Here is a 13,933-nt window from a genome sequence, read left to right on the forward strand (position 1 = left end):
CTCGACCTCTCACATCCTCCACACGTTCATACCCAACTTAGCACTTGCAACAACATCCATCCTGCGACGCACCGTGATCGCCGCTGTCCTGCTGCGCTCAATGGTCTGAAATATCATCACACAGCTGTTGACGGACCACCAGCCCGCTCCAATCGCGTACATAAGTGCGCGCGAATCACACCCAGAAGCATCTTGCTTCCTATCCGCACCTCTTCTTCACCTCACGGTCGACTCTACCTGATCTATTTGCCTGCCTGGTGACTGCCAGTGCTGCGTCTCGATTGTCGTCATGTCTCACAACGCAAAGGTCGTCCTCGTCACAGGTTGCAGCAGGGGAGGCATCGGTTTCGCTCTGTGAGTGTCTCGGTCGCAGTGTGTGGACGTGTGGTACGTTTCATCCAGACGGACCTCCAGTTTCGAGCGAGAAGCTTGTGCACGGCGGTAAGAGTGCGGTCCTGCAGCTTGACCGGCAGATGGCAGGGGTTACATCTCGACTCTGCCTCATGTCTGCCAAAGCAGAGCATGCGACTGAACGACGAAAGCGGTTCATGCGTCCTGCGTGTCGCCTCACTAATTCAGCAGTTCACGTACTGACAAGTCATCTTCATAACGTAGTTGCGAGGAATTCGCCGCGAAGGGATGCAATGTCTACGCCACCGCGCGTAGGCTTGAAGCCATGGAAGGCTTGCACCCCGACATCGGGCGCCTTGCCCTCGATGTGACCAACGACGCGAACGTAAACGCGGTCGTCGCGACCATCATCGAGCGCGAAGGGCGCATCGACATCGTCGTCAACAACGCAGGCTCCATGTGCCACGGTGCGTACGCACATCCGGTCCAGCGCGGGGCGTAAGTGATCCTGAGCACACATCGCGTAGGCCCAACGCTGGACAACTCGATCGAGGACATCGCCGCCGTCTTCGACACGAACACCCTCTCCATCATCCGTGTCTGCAAAGCCGCCGTGCCCCACATGGCCGCGCGCAAGCGGGGGCTCATCGTGAACATAGGCTCCATCGTCGGCGAGATGTGCGTTCCGTCTTTTCCTCCTCCGCACCTAACTCACTCCCTCTCCCAGCCCGACGCCCTGGTCCGGGCCCTACTCCGCCTCCAAAGCCGCCGTCGCCTCCTTCTCCCAGACGCTCTCCATGGAGCTCCGCCCGCTTGGGCTGCACGTCCTGCACTACTCCCCGGGCGCCGTGCGCTCCCTCATCTCCGCGAACGGCGCGCCGCGCGTGCCGCTCCTGCCCGAGAGCCTCTGGGCGGGCTACCGTGACGCCATCCTCGCGCGCGTCTTGGCGAGCGCGAGCGTACGCGGCATGTCGTGCGAGCAGTTCGCGCGCAGCGTCGTGCGGGAGGCGCTGCGGGAGGGCTGGGCGGTCGGGCCGTATAGGGCCGTGATGGTCGCGCCCCCGGCGGCGTTGTATAAGGTGCTCGTGTGGTTGCCGAGGACCGTGGTGTTGCGGATCTTTTGGAAGGTGGTTGGGGGGAAGCCGAAGGGGCAGTGAGTGGGGAGGGTGTGCGATTCTGCTTGTGTGCAATGTATCTGGTGAGCCATCAGCTCCGTCTTGGGCTTGTTGCTTTCGCGCTTATGCAGCTTCCATCGCCAGTTCTACTAGTGTTGCGCGTATACACATTACTTCATTGTCGCATGCTACGACCATGACAGCGCGACTGTGGCGTCTGTAGCAGGTGGCACAGACAACGCTGTCCTTCCGTCTGATACGGAGATGCTCGGCGCGTCGCCATCATCGTCGCGGGAGCTGGCGGATCCTCCGCGGCATTTTGGATCGCAAAAGCTAAGGAACGATACGGACCGGACATTGAGATTGACGTTTACGAGCGCAATGGTTACATCGGCAGTCGTAAGTACTCTCGCTGGAACTTCGTACCGGACTCGAGGTCGCGACTGACATCCACGGCCTGACCTAGGCAGCAATGTCGTGCACCCGTACGATAACAACAATTTTCAGCCAATCGAACTAGGAGCATCCGTCTTTATCGAGGTCAACAAGAACATGTGGCGCGCCGTCAACGAGTTCGGTCGGGTATGCTACAAAGACGCAAACACTATCATGGGAATCTGGGATGGCTCTCAATTTGTTCTCTGTGCGTACCTGAAATTTCGTAGCTTCCTGCATAATCGACCGCCCCAGAAGAGTGACTAACACTCCATGCTTTGCGGATGCGCGGCAGTGTCTACAGTGGGTGGTGGGACAAAGTCAGGATAATGTGGCGCTATGGATACAAAGTTCCGTTGCGCGCTCAAGCTATCGTCAAATCCTTGACCGAGTCGATCCAAAAGCTCTGTGCACCTGATGCACCGCGCTTTGAGAACTAGACATTTCTAGAGGGGGCACTGTATTGGACCTCCTTCACCAGTCGCACCACTGCTGAGTTTCTCGATGCCGAGGAATTCCATGCGCAATATTTGCAGGGTTACGAACTCAAGGCGAGCAACGCTTCAACAACACACGACCTGGCAAACGCATCACTCAGGTTTGCGGAACTGCAGACGCACCTGACCAGCGACTAACGGTCGCGCATCAGCTCACGCTGCTGAGCCTTGCAAGAGCCTCGAGATGTTATATCCGGCAGATTATCCGCCACACTTTTCAGTGCACACCCTCCACAAGCACTCCGTCTGCTCACCGTACACATCCCGAACGATGTCCCAGACGGCGTATGTTCCGGGATAGCTGTGGATGGCTGACGCGTGCAGCACTCCGGTACGACTTTGGGCGGCGGGCGACGTTCACGCGATTACGAAAGCTGTGAAGAGGGCCCGCGGAACATCTCGTGCGAAGAGCTTGCGCAACAGGGCATGGGTCAGGCGGTGAGGGAAGACGGATCAGATGAGTGCTATTGTGTACACATTCGTCTTGTACTTCTGCTGATATTGATTAGGCTATGGCTCCGGGGAACAGGCTTACATTGATAGGGCTTGGGCACTTAGCTCAGGTATGATCACAGCAATTCTGCGACGAGCGTGACTGATCCCTCAGTGCATTTTAGCGATGACACAAGCTCTGGAAGCTTGTATATACTACCCGGTCACACGGACATTCTCCAGCTTCGGATTGTCTGTGTCAGGCTCCGGTTTGTCAGTGCTAAGCAGGCTGCAGGTATCCTAAAACTCGGTACGTTGGGGACCGTCTCTTCATCCCTCCTTGCCCCTCGTGCTGTCACAGTCATGTCGGTGTTGTGATAGTACTAAGCCGACGACAAGCGTTTCAACGCTCATGTTGCGCGCCCAAATCAGGTTCCACATCGATGTGAGTTGGTGCATCTTCTGAACTTTATCATGCCCTAGCCATGGGGTGCAGTACCTGAATAGTGTGTATTTTACCACAGATAGTAGCCCTTCTTGGCTCAAGGTTTTGTCAGTACTCGCGCTTACCAGCGTGTGCGCGTCTTGCGCTGACACCATGCCCATCAGGAGCTGGGGCGGACCACTCTTATCCCATGAAGTTCGCTTCTGTGCCTATATCGTGGAACTGTCGATGTAGGTATACGACATCGCTTGAAACATGTCTGGAATAGACAGTGGAGCCACCTACGCGTCCCGAGTCTTCCGCCCACCAGTGCAAGTCCCCTCGAGTCTATGTGGTTCTCACTGGCACTGCTTGACTGGTCGACCTGACACTGCAATGAGCCGAATAGGTGGGATATACCATAATGCAGTAAGGACGCAAATCTCATACGAAGTTATGAGCCTATCGTGCTGATCTTAGGGGGACGGCGCCTGCCCGTGATGTTTGGATGACGGTCAAGTGGCCTAGGATTGTTCTTGATGCTCTGACCCAAAGCACATCTGCCGATGCGAGATGGTCAGTTCCTACATAGGCTGCCAATCCGCAGTATCGCGTGTCCCCATCTCACAGAACCCTTCCTCGAACTTCACCTGTCACTGGCATGTCGACGACGGCGGTCGAAGAAATACTTATCCTGAATACTGGGTAAGATTCTACTTGCGATGTACCTCAACTCTCTAACCAATATCGCTGTTGCTACCAGTGTTCAGACATGGAGCTGCTTTGCTGCCGTCTGTGGTAGGGCGCACGCCCTAAGGAAGTGATGTCGAAGCTGACATTCCCTTCATACTACACAGCGCTTTACATGTATGACCGAGTGATCACTTTCGGCGACGATGTTGAGCTCGTATGGCGGCGCAAATGGACTGGCGTGACCGCCTTATATGGGCTTCTGCATGCTTGTGTCGTCGCTTTCCTGATGGTAGTGCTTGCTGGCTACTTCGTTGTCTCCTGTAAAGTACGTACTCTTAAGAATCATGCTGCCTCTCGATGTGCTGACAAGCAGACAGAGGCGGGTCATGCTCTAATGGCTTAGAAGACGGCAGACTAATCATTCGGTGTTAGCAACTACATGCTTTACATATCACTATATGCCCTGGACTCAGCTGTCCTGTTATTGATTGGTGGTACGATGCAACTTCTCTCGGGGCCCTATGACTCCGCCTAATGGATTGGCTCACCAGTGACCTCTATTTTTCGGGTCTACGCGATAAATCTCCGCCGCGATTGGCGATTACCGATGGCGGTATTCGCCCTTGTATTAGCACCCGTAGTTCAGAACAGTGTCAGTAAGCTGTCATCAGCGTACAAGCTCATCATAGCCTGATGCTTCTTGCAGTTCTTTTCAGCCCATGTCGTCGTGGCTCCGGCACCCTCACCAGTCAATTGCATTGTCTACTTTGATATATCCACCGTTGGACAGAATATGTGAGCGTCGACATGATTCACTGCTTACTAGTAGTGCCAGCACCGCTCCCAATTATTGATGCTTCCACTTTAGAGGTACTTCGTCCCCATGTTGCGCCAACTTGGATATTTTCACACAACATCCTCTGTTAGCAACAATCGTGGTGCGGCTATCCCTGATCATATCCGATGTCCTTGTCCTTGTTGTTACTTGGCGAGAGACCTATTGGCTACGGAGGTGGGACACAAAGCCGAAGGATCATTACCACTCTTTGACCGGTTTAATATTCATCAACGGTAAGAATGCGTACTGGAAAATAGTACAGTGACTGATATTATATTCTAGGCACTGTCTACTTCGTGTAAGTCCACGACATATCTGCGACTATGTAACTGAAAGAGAGTGAAATACTTGACACAATTAGATCCCTCTTTGGCCTCAACCTTTTGGCGATGATACTCTGGCTCAAGGGTGTACGTTCGCCAATATCTCATACCAATTATGTATTGATTCGACCTTTTCTCCTGGCAGGTCTTCCTCTTCGCCAACTTCTTCGTGGACGTGTTCGTGTACCAAGTCTACTAATCTTCAGCCGATAGTAACTGAAACCGTTTCATCCAGGTTCATGGCCATTTTACTATCTAGATTTTTCCTCAGTCTACGGCATGTCCATCTTGCCAGTGGTCAAGGCGAACTTACGGACACAGCTTCTCAAGTCTCGGAGCCTCGATTTGCCTCCCGCATCATTGGCAATCTGGGAGCCGAGCTCGAATATGGTGTACAAGACGATTTCACGGAAGATTTTGATACATTGAATGGCATTGCGGACACGTTGCAGACGCAGGTGTCTAACTGCCCTTCGATCGAGAGATGATGCTGTGGCTCACTGGCTACTGAGTAATACTTGGTTGTTCAAGTTGGCAGAACCGCTTGTCGTTTCGAGCGATGTGACGGCAGCTCTGTATCAATAGGCTTTTCGATGTTTTTCGATGTGAATAACTTATGAGCGTGACTACATCCACTGGCAGCTCGATCGACTAGGCTGGAGCAACTAGGCTGGAGTGGTGATCGCTGATCTTCACGCGCTGGTACAATTTCCAGTATTTACGTGCGCTTGCCAATGAGCGCTGCGGCGGGGTAATACATATGTACCCGTGCGAAGAGAATGTGGTTCCGGCGAGGTTCCGGGACGTCGACTTCTCGTAACATCTTGATCGGAATGGATGGCCAGAACATATATGTACTGTCCAGCCATGCTTGCGCCGCACTGGATCCTGCCCTTCGTACAAACGACGCCCATCTTAACGCTGTCGACAACCGTGCTCTCAAGCAATGCACTACGTGACCCTCGGCGCCGCTCTTGTATTCATCCTCCATGCTGTGCAGGTGCAATGCCATGGACCTCAGGTCCCCTTGAAACATCCGTCTCGTCCTAGTCAACAAGGACTTGATCCAACCAGACCCACGGAGCGCGTTGCCATCATAGGCGCGGGAGCTGGCGGTTCTTCAGCCGCATTTTGGATCGCGAAAGCCAAAGAGCGGTACGGGCTAGACGTTGAGATTGATCTCTATGAACGTAATGATTATGTTGGGGGCCGTAAGTTACTCTTTCACTGGAACCCAGGTTGAGTCTGACAACTATGGTAGGCAGCACTGTTGTACACCCGTACAATAACGCCGACTTGCGACCAATCGAACTGGGGGCATCAATCTTCGTCGAGGTCAACAAGAACATGTGGCGCGCTGTCGACGAGTTCGGTCTCGAAAGGGTATCCTACAAAGGCGCAAACACTGTCATGGGAATTTGGGATGGCTCTCAATTTGTCCTCTCTGTACGTGACTCAAATCTCTTAGCTTCCTGTATAATCGACGGTGGCTAACATTCCATGCTTTGCAGACGGGCGGTAGTTTCTACAGTAGTTGGTGGGACAAAGTCAAGATAATGTGGCGCTATGGATACAAAGCCCCGTTGCGCACTCAAGCTATCGTTAAATCCATGGCCGAGTCCATTCAGAAGCTCTACGCACCTGATGCACCGCGCTTTGAGAACTTGACATCTCTAGTTGGGGCACTGAATTGGACTTCCCTTACCAGTCGCACCGCGGCCGAGTTTCTCGATGGCGAGGACATCAACCCGCAATGGACGCGTGAGCTTGTGGACGCCGCAACACGCGTCAACTACGCTCAAAACGTTGACTCCATCCATGCTCTCGAGGGCCTTTGCTCACTTGCAGCTACCGGCGCGTCAAGTGTCAAGGGTGGAAATTTCCAGATATTTGAACAGTTCCTGGAGCGAAGCGGCGCGTCGGTACACCTGAATACGACTGTCATATCCCTCGCGTACCACGCAGACACTGCGATGTGGCATGTATCCACACTAGGTCTGGCTCCGGTCCCACATGCGTATCGGGCGGTTGTGTTGGCGGCACCGTTGCACCAGGCCGCGATCTACATCTCTCCTCCAGGCTTTGCGGAGATCCCTCCACCCCAGCCATACGTTCGTCTGCATGTCACGTTGCTGACGACTCCGTCTTCGTCGCCCAATCCCGCGCGTTTCAACACGAATGATTCCCGAGTCCCCACGTACATCATGACGTCGTACAACGGTGTACGCCAACATGTCAGTCCGGATCCTGACTTCGTCGCCATGGCATTCCATGGGCAGCTGAAGAATGCAGACGGAGAGCTATACCGAGGTGTCCATGGTGAAGAACATGTAGTGAAGATCTTCTCTCGGCAGAGATTGTCGGACGAGTGGTTGGAAGGTATGTTCGGCAAGGTTGGATGGCTGTTGAGGAAAGAGGTCAGTGGATCCGCCGCGACTAGTTAGAGGATTGACTAATCTCCTGTTGAAGTGGGATGCATACCCCGTCTTGACTCCCACCACAACCTTCCCGTCGATCAAACTAGCGCGTGGGCTGTACTACGTGAACGCATTCGAACCGTAGGTGTCTGGATGTTCCTGGTATCGTAGGAGTGAGCTCACTGCAAGCATTAGTCTCATATCTACCATGGAGACGGAAACCGTTGCAGCACGTAATGCAGTAGACTTACTCCTGCGAGAAGAGTTCGGCGCGTCCATCTGTCCACCTACCGATCACCAGACGAATGCTTCCATCAGCACTGGCAAGGACTTCGTTCTGGGATGGGATTGCTAGTCTACAAGTGTTGACATCGTCGGTCAAAACAGTGCAGTATGATTTCCAAGTAGAGGTCTAGTTACCGTCGCGTAGAGCAATCTCGTATGCCCTTTACTTCTAAGCAACGTTCAATAGAAACCGTCTCCGGACATCATTAGTCTCCTCGAAAGGTTACGAACCAAAGGCGAGCAGCGCTTCAACAACATACAACCTTTCGAACGTATCACTCAGGCTTGCAGAACTGCAGACGCACCTGATCAATGAATTAATGACCGGTGACCACCGGCCGCGCATCGGCTCACGCTGCTGAGCCTCGAGATGTTATGCGGTATATAGAGATATCTAGTGGTTATGCTGCATTACCGTGGCCGGATATCCAAGAGTATGATACGTGGTGTATAGTGAGTGAGCGTGTGTCGTAACGACGATAAAGAGTACAAGTCCGTCACAAACAACAGTCCCTTTGCTACTAGAGATATACCACCGAAGATAATATGATGTCCATCGCAGATACCAAAGTCTAAGGAACTCATGGGCTCTAGTCGTGATCATGGGCGTGCTGCGATAAGTATAGGCGTTAGGAAAGGCTATCTCTCAAGTAGAAGCGAGGAGCACTGACCAAGTTGTTCTTTGCGGTAGAACCAGAAGTAACCGCAGACAATGATAATTTGACAAATCAGACCAAGCCAGAAAGCCCACGACGCCAGTGGTGATGCTGAAACATCTTATGTCAGACGATCACTCAGCGAAGAAGTCGGTACACATACCTTTCAGGCCCTGAGAGAAGCTCCACAATGCGAAATCTGGGAATACATGTCCTGGACCTGTGCCATCTGGCGACAATGCGCGAGCGATCATAGTGACAGAAGCTCCGATGACTTGGGCTGCTGCGAGCGTTGCGCACACGTGCAAACGTGATAGAGTCTAGAATATCGCTCGCGTCAGTTCAAGCAGCAAATCTGTTCACAAGCTTACATACCTGGAGCAAGATCATTCCCAAACCGACTCCCTGGATTGCATCTAGTACACCCAGCCACAACCAAAGGGCGATGGCAGCATAGGGACCGGCATGACCAGCCCACGGCACATAGAGACCGAGCGCAGACGTTCCCCAAAGCATCTGGCACCAACGTGGGGCGCCCAGTCCAACAGCGAAGATGGGAAGTAGCCACGTATGGGTCTTGCTGAGTTGTGTGAGGCCTACCATGAGAATGACCCAGACACCGACGAAGAACCCAATGACGAGCAGAAGGATGTGCCACTTCGGAATATTCTGATTCCACAGGAAAGTCCAGTTCCGTCCGTACGGCTGAGAGCGTATGTTAATCTCTCGGCGCAGGCAAACAAACTGCAACGTCTACTCACTGCACTAAGCCAGAAATCGCGTAGGATCTCGGATGCGAGGAACCTGAGGCAATGGTTCATTTCGAGTCTCTATTCGTCAGACGCAATGCTCACCACAGCACAATCTTACGCCTAAACAGAGTCTTCAGGAAGTGAGGGACCTTGGGCGGTGCTTGACGGTAGTAGTCTACACAGCACGTCAGCTGATACCAACAGTCAACTCGTTGCGATTGACTCGCCTGGCAACCCGTACAGCAACAAGTAGGCGAAGAGCCAGCTTATGACGGCCAGAGGCCAGACGATCAGCGCGACCCACCAAGGCATCAGGTAACCGGAAGAGACGCCGTCAAGCTGATAACCCCAGTACCAGAGGGCAGCTACCCAGACTTGCTGGGAACCTTGCACGAGACAGGCGCGCATCGTCCACGTCTCTGTCGCAGCACCCTGTACATGACGTGAGTGTTAGAATGAGACGACAGATAGAGGGCACATACCGCTTCTTCTCCAAAGTTCAGCCCGAAGTAAAGGAATCCTGCCGCTGAAGCAACCGCGTATGACCATGTAGCCGCACTGGCTAGATCGTAGTGTAGCCAATGGAGGGGGCGGCAACAGAGGGCAAGCCGACGAGGAAGAACGCTATGCCAAAAAAGATCCACGGCATTGACAGAACGTAGACTGAGGGCTTAAGGCGGAATAGCGGGTACCACACAGCCGTCGCAGCCAGGAAGACACCGCCAATGACATACAGGTCTAGGCTTGACTGAGTGCTTGATCCCGAGAGCAGCGAGATCTGGAAGCCTGTGGCGCTGAGCATCTGGCCAAGACCAAGCACGATGGTGTAGAGCGGCCAACCGCCGATCTCGCGAGACATAGCGACCTGTAAACCCGACATGACGACAGCATCTTCATTCATGAGAGCCGCACTATAGTCATCCATAGGTGGAAGCCCATCCGCAAAGGAACGTGTGCTTGGGGACGACGGGCGAGAGTGGTCAAACGAAGAGGGAGCAGGCGTTCCCCATATCGAGTCTCGTCGTGACGATCGGATGCTCGCAGCACCAGAGAGTTTGTCATGTTTCACCTTGTCGAAGAACTTCTCCTCGCTCTTTGTTAGGTACTTCTCAATCGAGAGCTCGTGCTTGGAGTTATGGGCGTTCAAGCCTTGCAGCTTCTGCACGAATTCTTGCGCAACACCACCGTCGGCGTCGGTGAACTGCCAAGGAACGAGTCGTCAATAGTGTCGAACTACCATGGAAGACTTTGAAACGTACGGATGCAATCGCTTTGTTCAATGGCGAATGCTGCTTCTCATCAACAATGGACGAGATCGACTCCACTGACGACACTCTTGAATGGACTGTGAACGGCCTGCTTGGAGCGGCTTCGAGGAAAGGATCAGGCATGTGCTTCCGATCGCGAGCAATTGTACGATTTGCCCGCTCAAGGAAGTCTCCATAATCTTGTCTTGATCCTCTCTCAAGAGAACCGTGGTCACTGTCCGAGGCTGAGATATCGGACCTATACGAGCCTCTGCGAGATTCCCCAAGGAATCGCGGGGCGACGAGGTGAGGATCGCCGCCTGGGGTCAGGGTATCCTGGCTCCACTGTCCTGGCGAGCCAGGAGAGGACGGTAGTGCAGGACTATCGCTGACACTGCGGCTATCCCAGTCTGGCTGCGAAGGGTAGGCCTGATGTTCTGGATTCCAATCTTCAGTCTCCGCGATTGCGTAGTGCCCACTGAACTGAGTGTTTTCTGCGTCTGAAGGTCGCCACGCGTTGTGACCCGCTATCCTACGACTGGTCGTGATACTGCGTTTGTGGAAGTCTTCCATGCGCTGCCGCCATTCAACTACTGGGAAGCGCTGCACTGCAGACCTTGCGCGTAGCATAGCCCGCTCCTCTTCTGTCGACTTCAGAGCCATTTTGATGGTCTTCGTCAGTTGCGACATCATGTGCTCTGTGGACATTGACTCGACAGGGAACCACTGACATACGAACGCCGTTAGACCTTTCACATACGGCTTCGAAACGCAACACTTACCCAACCAGGCATCAGTCCGAGACCGCCGAGACGACTACCAACACCCAGAGCACCCTTTCGTCCGAACTCGACTGCGACGAGACCGAATGGCTCATCACGCGAGGGGATCAGCGCGAAGTCAGCACCGCTGAAGAGGTATGGCGGGAGCGCGGTGAACTCTGGCTTTGAGAAGACGCGGTCAGGGTAGAGCTCCATCAAGCGCGCCAACTTCTCAGCAGCAAAGCGACCGTAAAGATCAATGACGGGTCCGACACAGATCAGTTGAATCTCAGGACGCTTGTCGAGTCTATCGTCTCTGTCAGCAACACAAGTATGGATGCGAAGAGGCAGCGCGACGACTCACAGGGAAGGCATAACGTCCGCGATCAGATCCACACCCTTTTGTTTCGACCACCGACCCACGAACACGAACAGAGCGGCGTTCGGGTCTTGCTTGATACCGGCCCACTCTTGCGCTTGCCTCTTGTGTTCTGGCCGTTGCGCTTCCGCAACGTCGTCAATCTGGATGTCACGGACGTTCACAGGGTTCTCGTCCAGTGCGGCGATATCCGTCGGATCCGGGTTAGGCAGCGAGTCGACGTGCTTGAGCGTCCAAAGAGCGGGATACCGCGCCCAACTCCGCTTGCCGTACTTGTCAGACACACCGGCGACACCAATCGACTTTTGATGGGCGCTGACGAAGGAAGCCGCTGCGTGGAGCAAGTTGAACGTGTTACCGAACTGGACGTATTTCGTACAATGTTCCTTGCTGATGTTGAACGCGGAGCAAACCTCCTTCATCTCTTCCTTCGTGCGAAGCGGCCAGAGACCCTGGAACTCCGCGTTGTGCAGTGAGAGACATACGGGGAGCACCTTCGGCAGGAGGTAGATAGCAGCAAGAGCACCGTGGTAGTCGTTGATGTGGTAGATGTCGATGTCGGGGATGCGATGCACGGTGGCAGCAATCGCTTGGTTCCAAGTCGAGTAGAAGATGGCGGAGCTGAGATCGTCCATGCGAGCAGGATACGGGTCAGCCTTCGTCTGAGCGCGGAAGACAGGGCTGTCGAGGATGACGTATGTGATATTGTCGACGACGTGAGTCTCAACCTCGATTAGGTACGGCTCGCCGAAGATGATGACCTCGATAGGTTCCGCGGGTTCGCCTTGGGGATACTCGAGGTCTCCGACCTTAGGAATCACCCAGATGAGATCGACGTCGGACATCGCCTTCCCCATAAGACTCGACATGACACCGAGACCACCGATCTTGACCTTGAGCTTCCAGTCGATGATTTCGTATTCGAGCGTGGCGATGAGCACTTTGCGGCGTTTGTCCTTCACTTCAGGCCAACCGATGAGATCTGTCTGCTTGTGGCCAAACATCTTCTCTGTGAGCGGTGTGTGCGGTTCTGACACCTTTTCGGACGACTTGTGGCCCAGGGCGCCGAGGATGGGGAAGTAGTTGCTGTGGTCCTTGTGCGGCTTGACACCCCACTTGTTGTACTTGATGCCGTAGAACGACCAGATGAAGACACCGACAGCGAGTGACGCAGTCGCGAAAGGAATGGCTAGAAGCAGCGCAAACGTGATGGCTCCGACAGAGGACTCGCCGATAGGCTCGAGCCACCAGGTCAGCGTAGAGTCATCCACGATCAAATCCCATGCGACGTAGGGGTGCGGAGGCTTGGACATGTTCAGATAGTTGGCTGACAGCGTGTTCGGCGGGAGACGGTCCATGACACCATCGCCGTCGACGTCTCCGTAGAAGTAGTTGTCGAAGCCGAACACGTTGAGCTGCACATAGGTAGGCCAGCTATCGGCGATCTTGATGTGCCAGTAGTTGTCGTCCGCCTGAGACATGCGGTAAGGCATGCCAAGATCGTACCCCCACTCGTTGTATGCACCACGGACGAGGAACTGGGGAACACGACGTTGTTTGTCGTAGTTCAGGTCCGAATGCACGACCATGCTCGACGTCTGCGCGAGGTAGCACCAATCTGCGTGTCGCCTCGTGATCAGCATCATCGTTTGGCTAGAGACCCTCCTATTTCCGAAGACTCACATTGGACTATGACGTGCTGCCCCTCCCACCAGTTGTCACTGCCGCTGAACGAATCCGCGGAAATCGTCGTAGTGTTCTCCCACGACTGCCAGTCAGTCCAGTTCTGCGCGAAGTTGGTGGAATACCGGAACATGTCCGCGCCGTATGCCTTGTGGGTAAATGTGTATTGACCGTCACTGTACTGTATGGCGCCGGCGTCGTAGCTCGCATTATCCCACACGACGATGTTATCCGCTGCGCCCTTGCGGATCAGTAGGTGATCCGTAGCCTAGCGCAGAAGTGAGTCACACAAATACAATCAACGTGGCAGGGCCAACTTACGTTGGTCGACGCAGTGCCGTCGTTCGTGGTCGGGTTCTTTATGATGATTTCCAACACACCGTCAGGGACGTTCTCCAGCGTTGCCGACCATGACCATGTAGAGACGGACACCCCATAGACCTCGTCAGGAGCCGTCCCAGTGACCGAGCCGCAGGTAGCCGAGCCAAGGGTCGGCGTCGCACCAGTTCCAGAACTCGACATGTTCAGTGAGATGGAGTTCGTCACGCTGGTACAGCTCATCTCCACATTGAACTCGAGGTGATCGGAATGGAGCTCGAGTTCGACGGCAGCCGCGCGTCGTGCCCAGGCGTGAACTTCGTGAGC

The 13,933-nt window shown here is 54.2% G+C and overlaps 1 protein-coding gene across 1 annotated transcript; it reads left to right on the forward strand.

Moving 5' to 3' along the window:
- Positions 1 to 3,439: 3,439 nt before the first annotated feature.
- B0H18DRAFT_1076014 (uncharacterized protein) lies at positions 3,440 to 5,747 on the forward strand. The gene is made up of 12 exons (XM_048031242.1): positions 3,440 to 3,663; positions 3,716 to 3,959; positions 4,018 to 4,052; positions 4,112 to 4,272; positions 4,378 to 4,441; positions 4,499 to 4,599; positions 4,654 to 4,742; positions 4,873 to 5,018; positions 5,068 to 5,083; positions 5,147 to 5,195; positions 5,254 to 5,285; positions 5,344 to 5,747. The coding sequence occupies exons 2-12, from the start codon at positions 3,916 to 3,918 to the stop codon at positions 5,594 to 5,596; spliced, it is 990 nt and encodes a 329-aa protein (XP_047884365.1). The 5' UTR covers positions 3,440 to 3,663; positions 3,716 to 3,915; the 3' UTR covers positions 5,597 to 5,747.
- The last annotated feature ends 8,186 nt before the right edge of the window (positions 5,748 to 13,933 follow it).

This window comes from Fomitopsis serialis (genome assembly GCF_022376445.1).
Source record: "Fomitopsis serialis strain Sig1Antser10 chromosome Unknown B0H18scaffold_624, whole genome shotgun sequence".
NCBI classification, from domain to species: domain Eukaryota; kingdom Fungi; phylum Basidiomycota; class Agaricomycetes; order Polyporales; family Fomitopsidaceae; genus Fomitopsis; species Fomitopsis serialis.

What these genes read in the sequence shown, in the direction of transcription:
- B0H18DRAFT_1076014 (XM_048031242.1), top strand. Translation starts at nt 3,916, where the DNA reads ATGTCGACGACGGCGGTCGAAGAAATACTTATCCTGAATACTGG. An exon ending in TGTCCTGTTATTGATTGGTG is followed by an intron (nt 4,442 to 4,498) that starts GTACGATGCAAC and finishes TTGGCTCACCAG; the next exon opens with TGACCTCTATTTTTCGGGTC. An exon ending in CACCCGTAGTTCAGAACAGT is followed by an intron (nt 4,600 to 4,653) that starts GTCAGTAAGCTG and finishes TGCTTCTTGCAG; the next exon opens with TTCTTTTCAGCCCATGTCGT.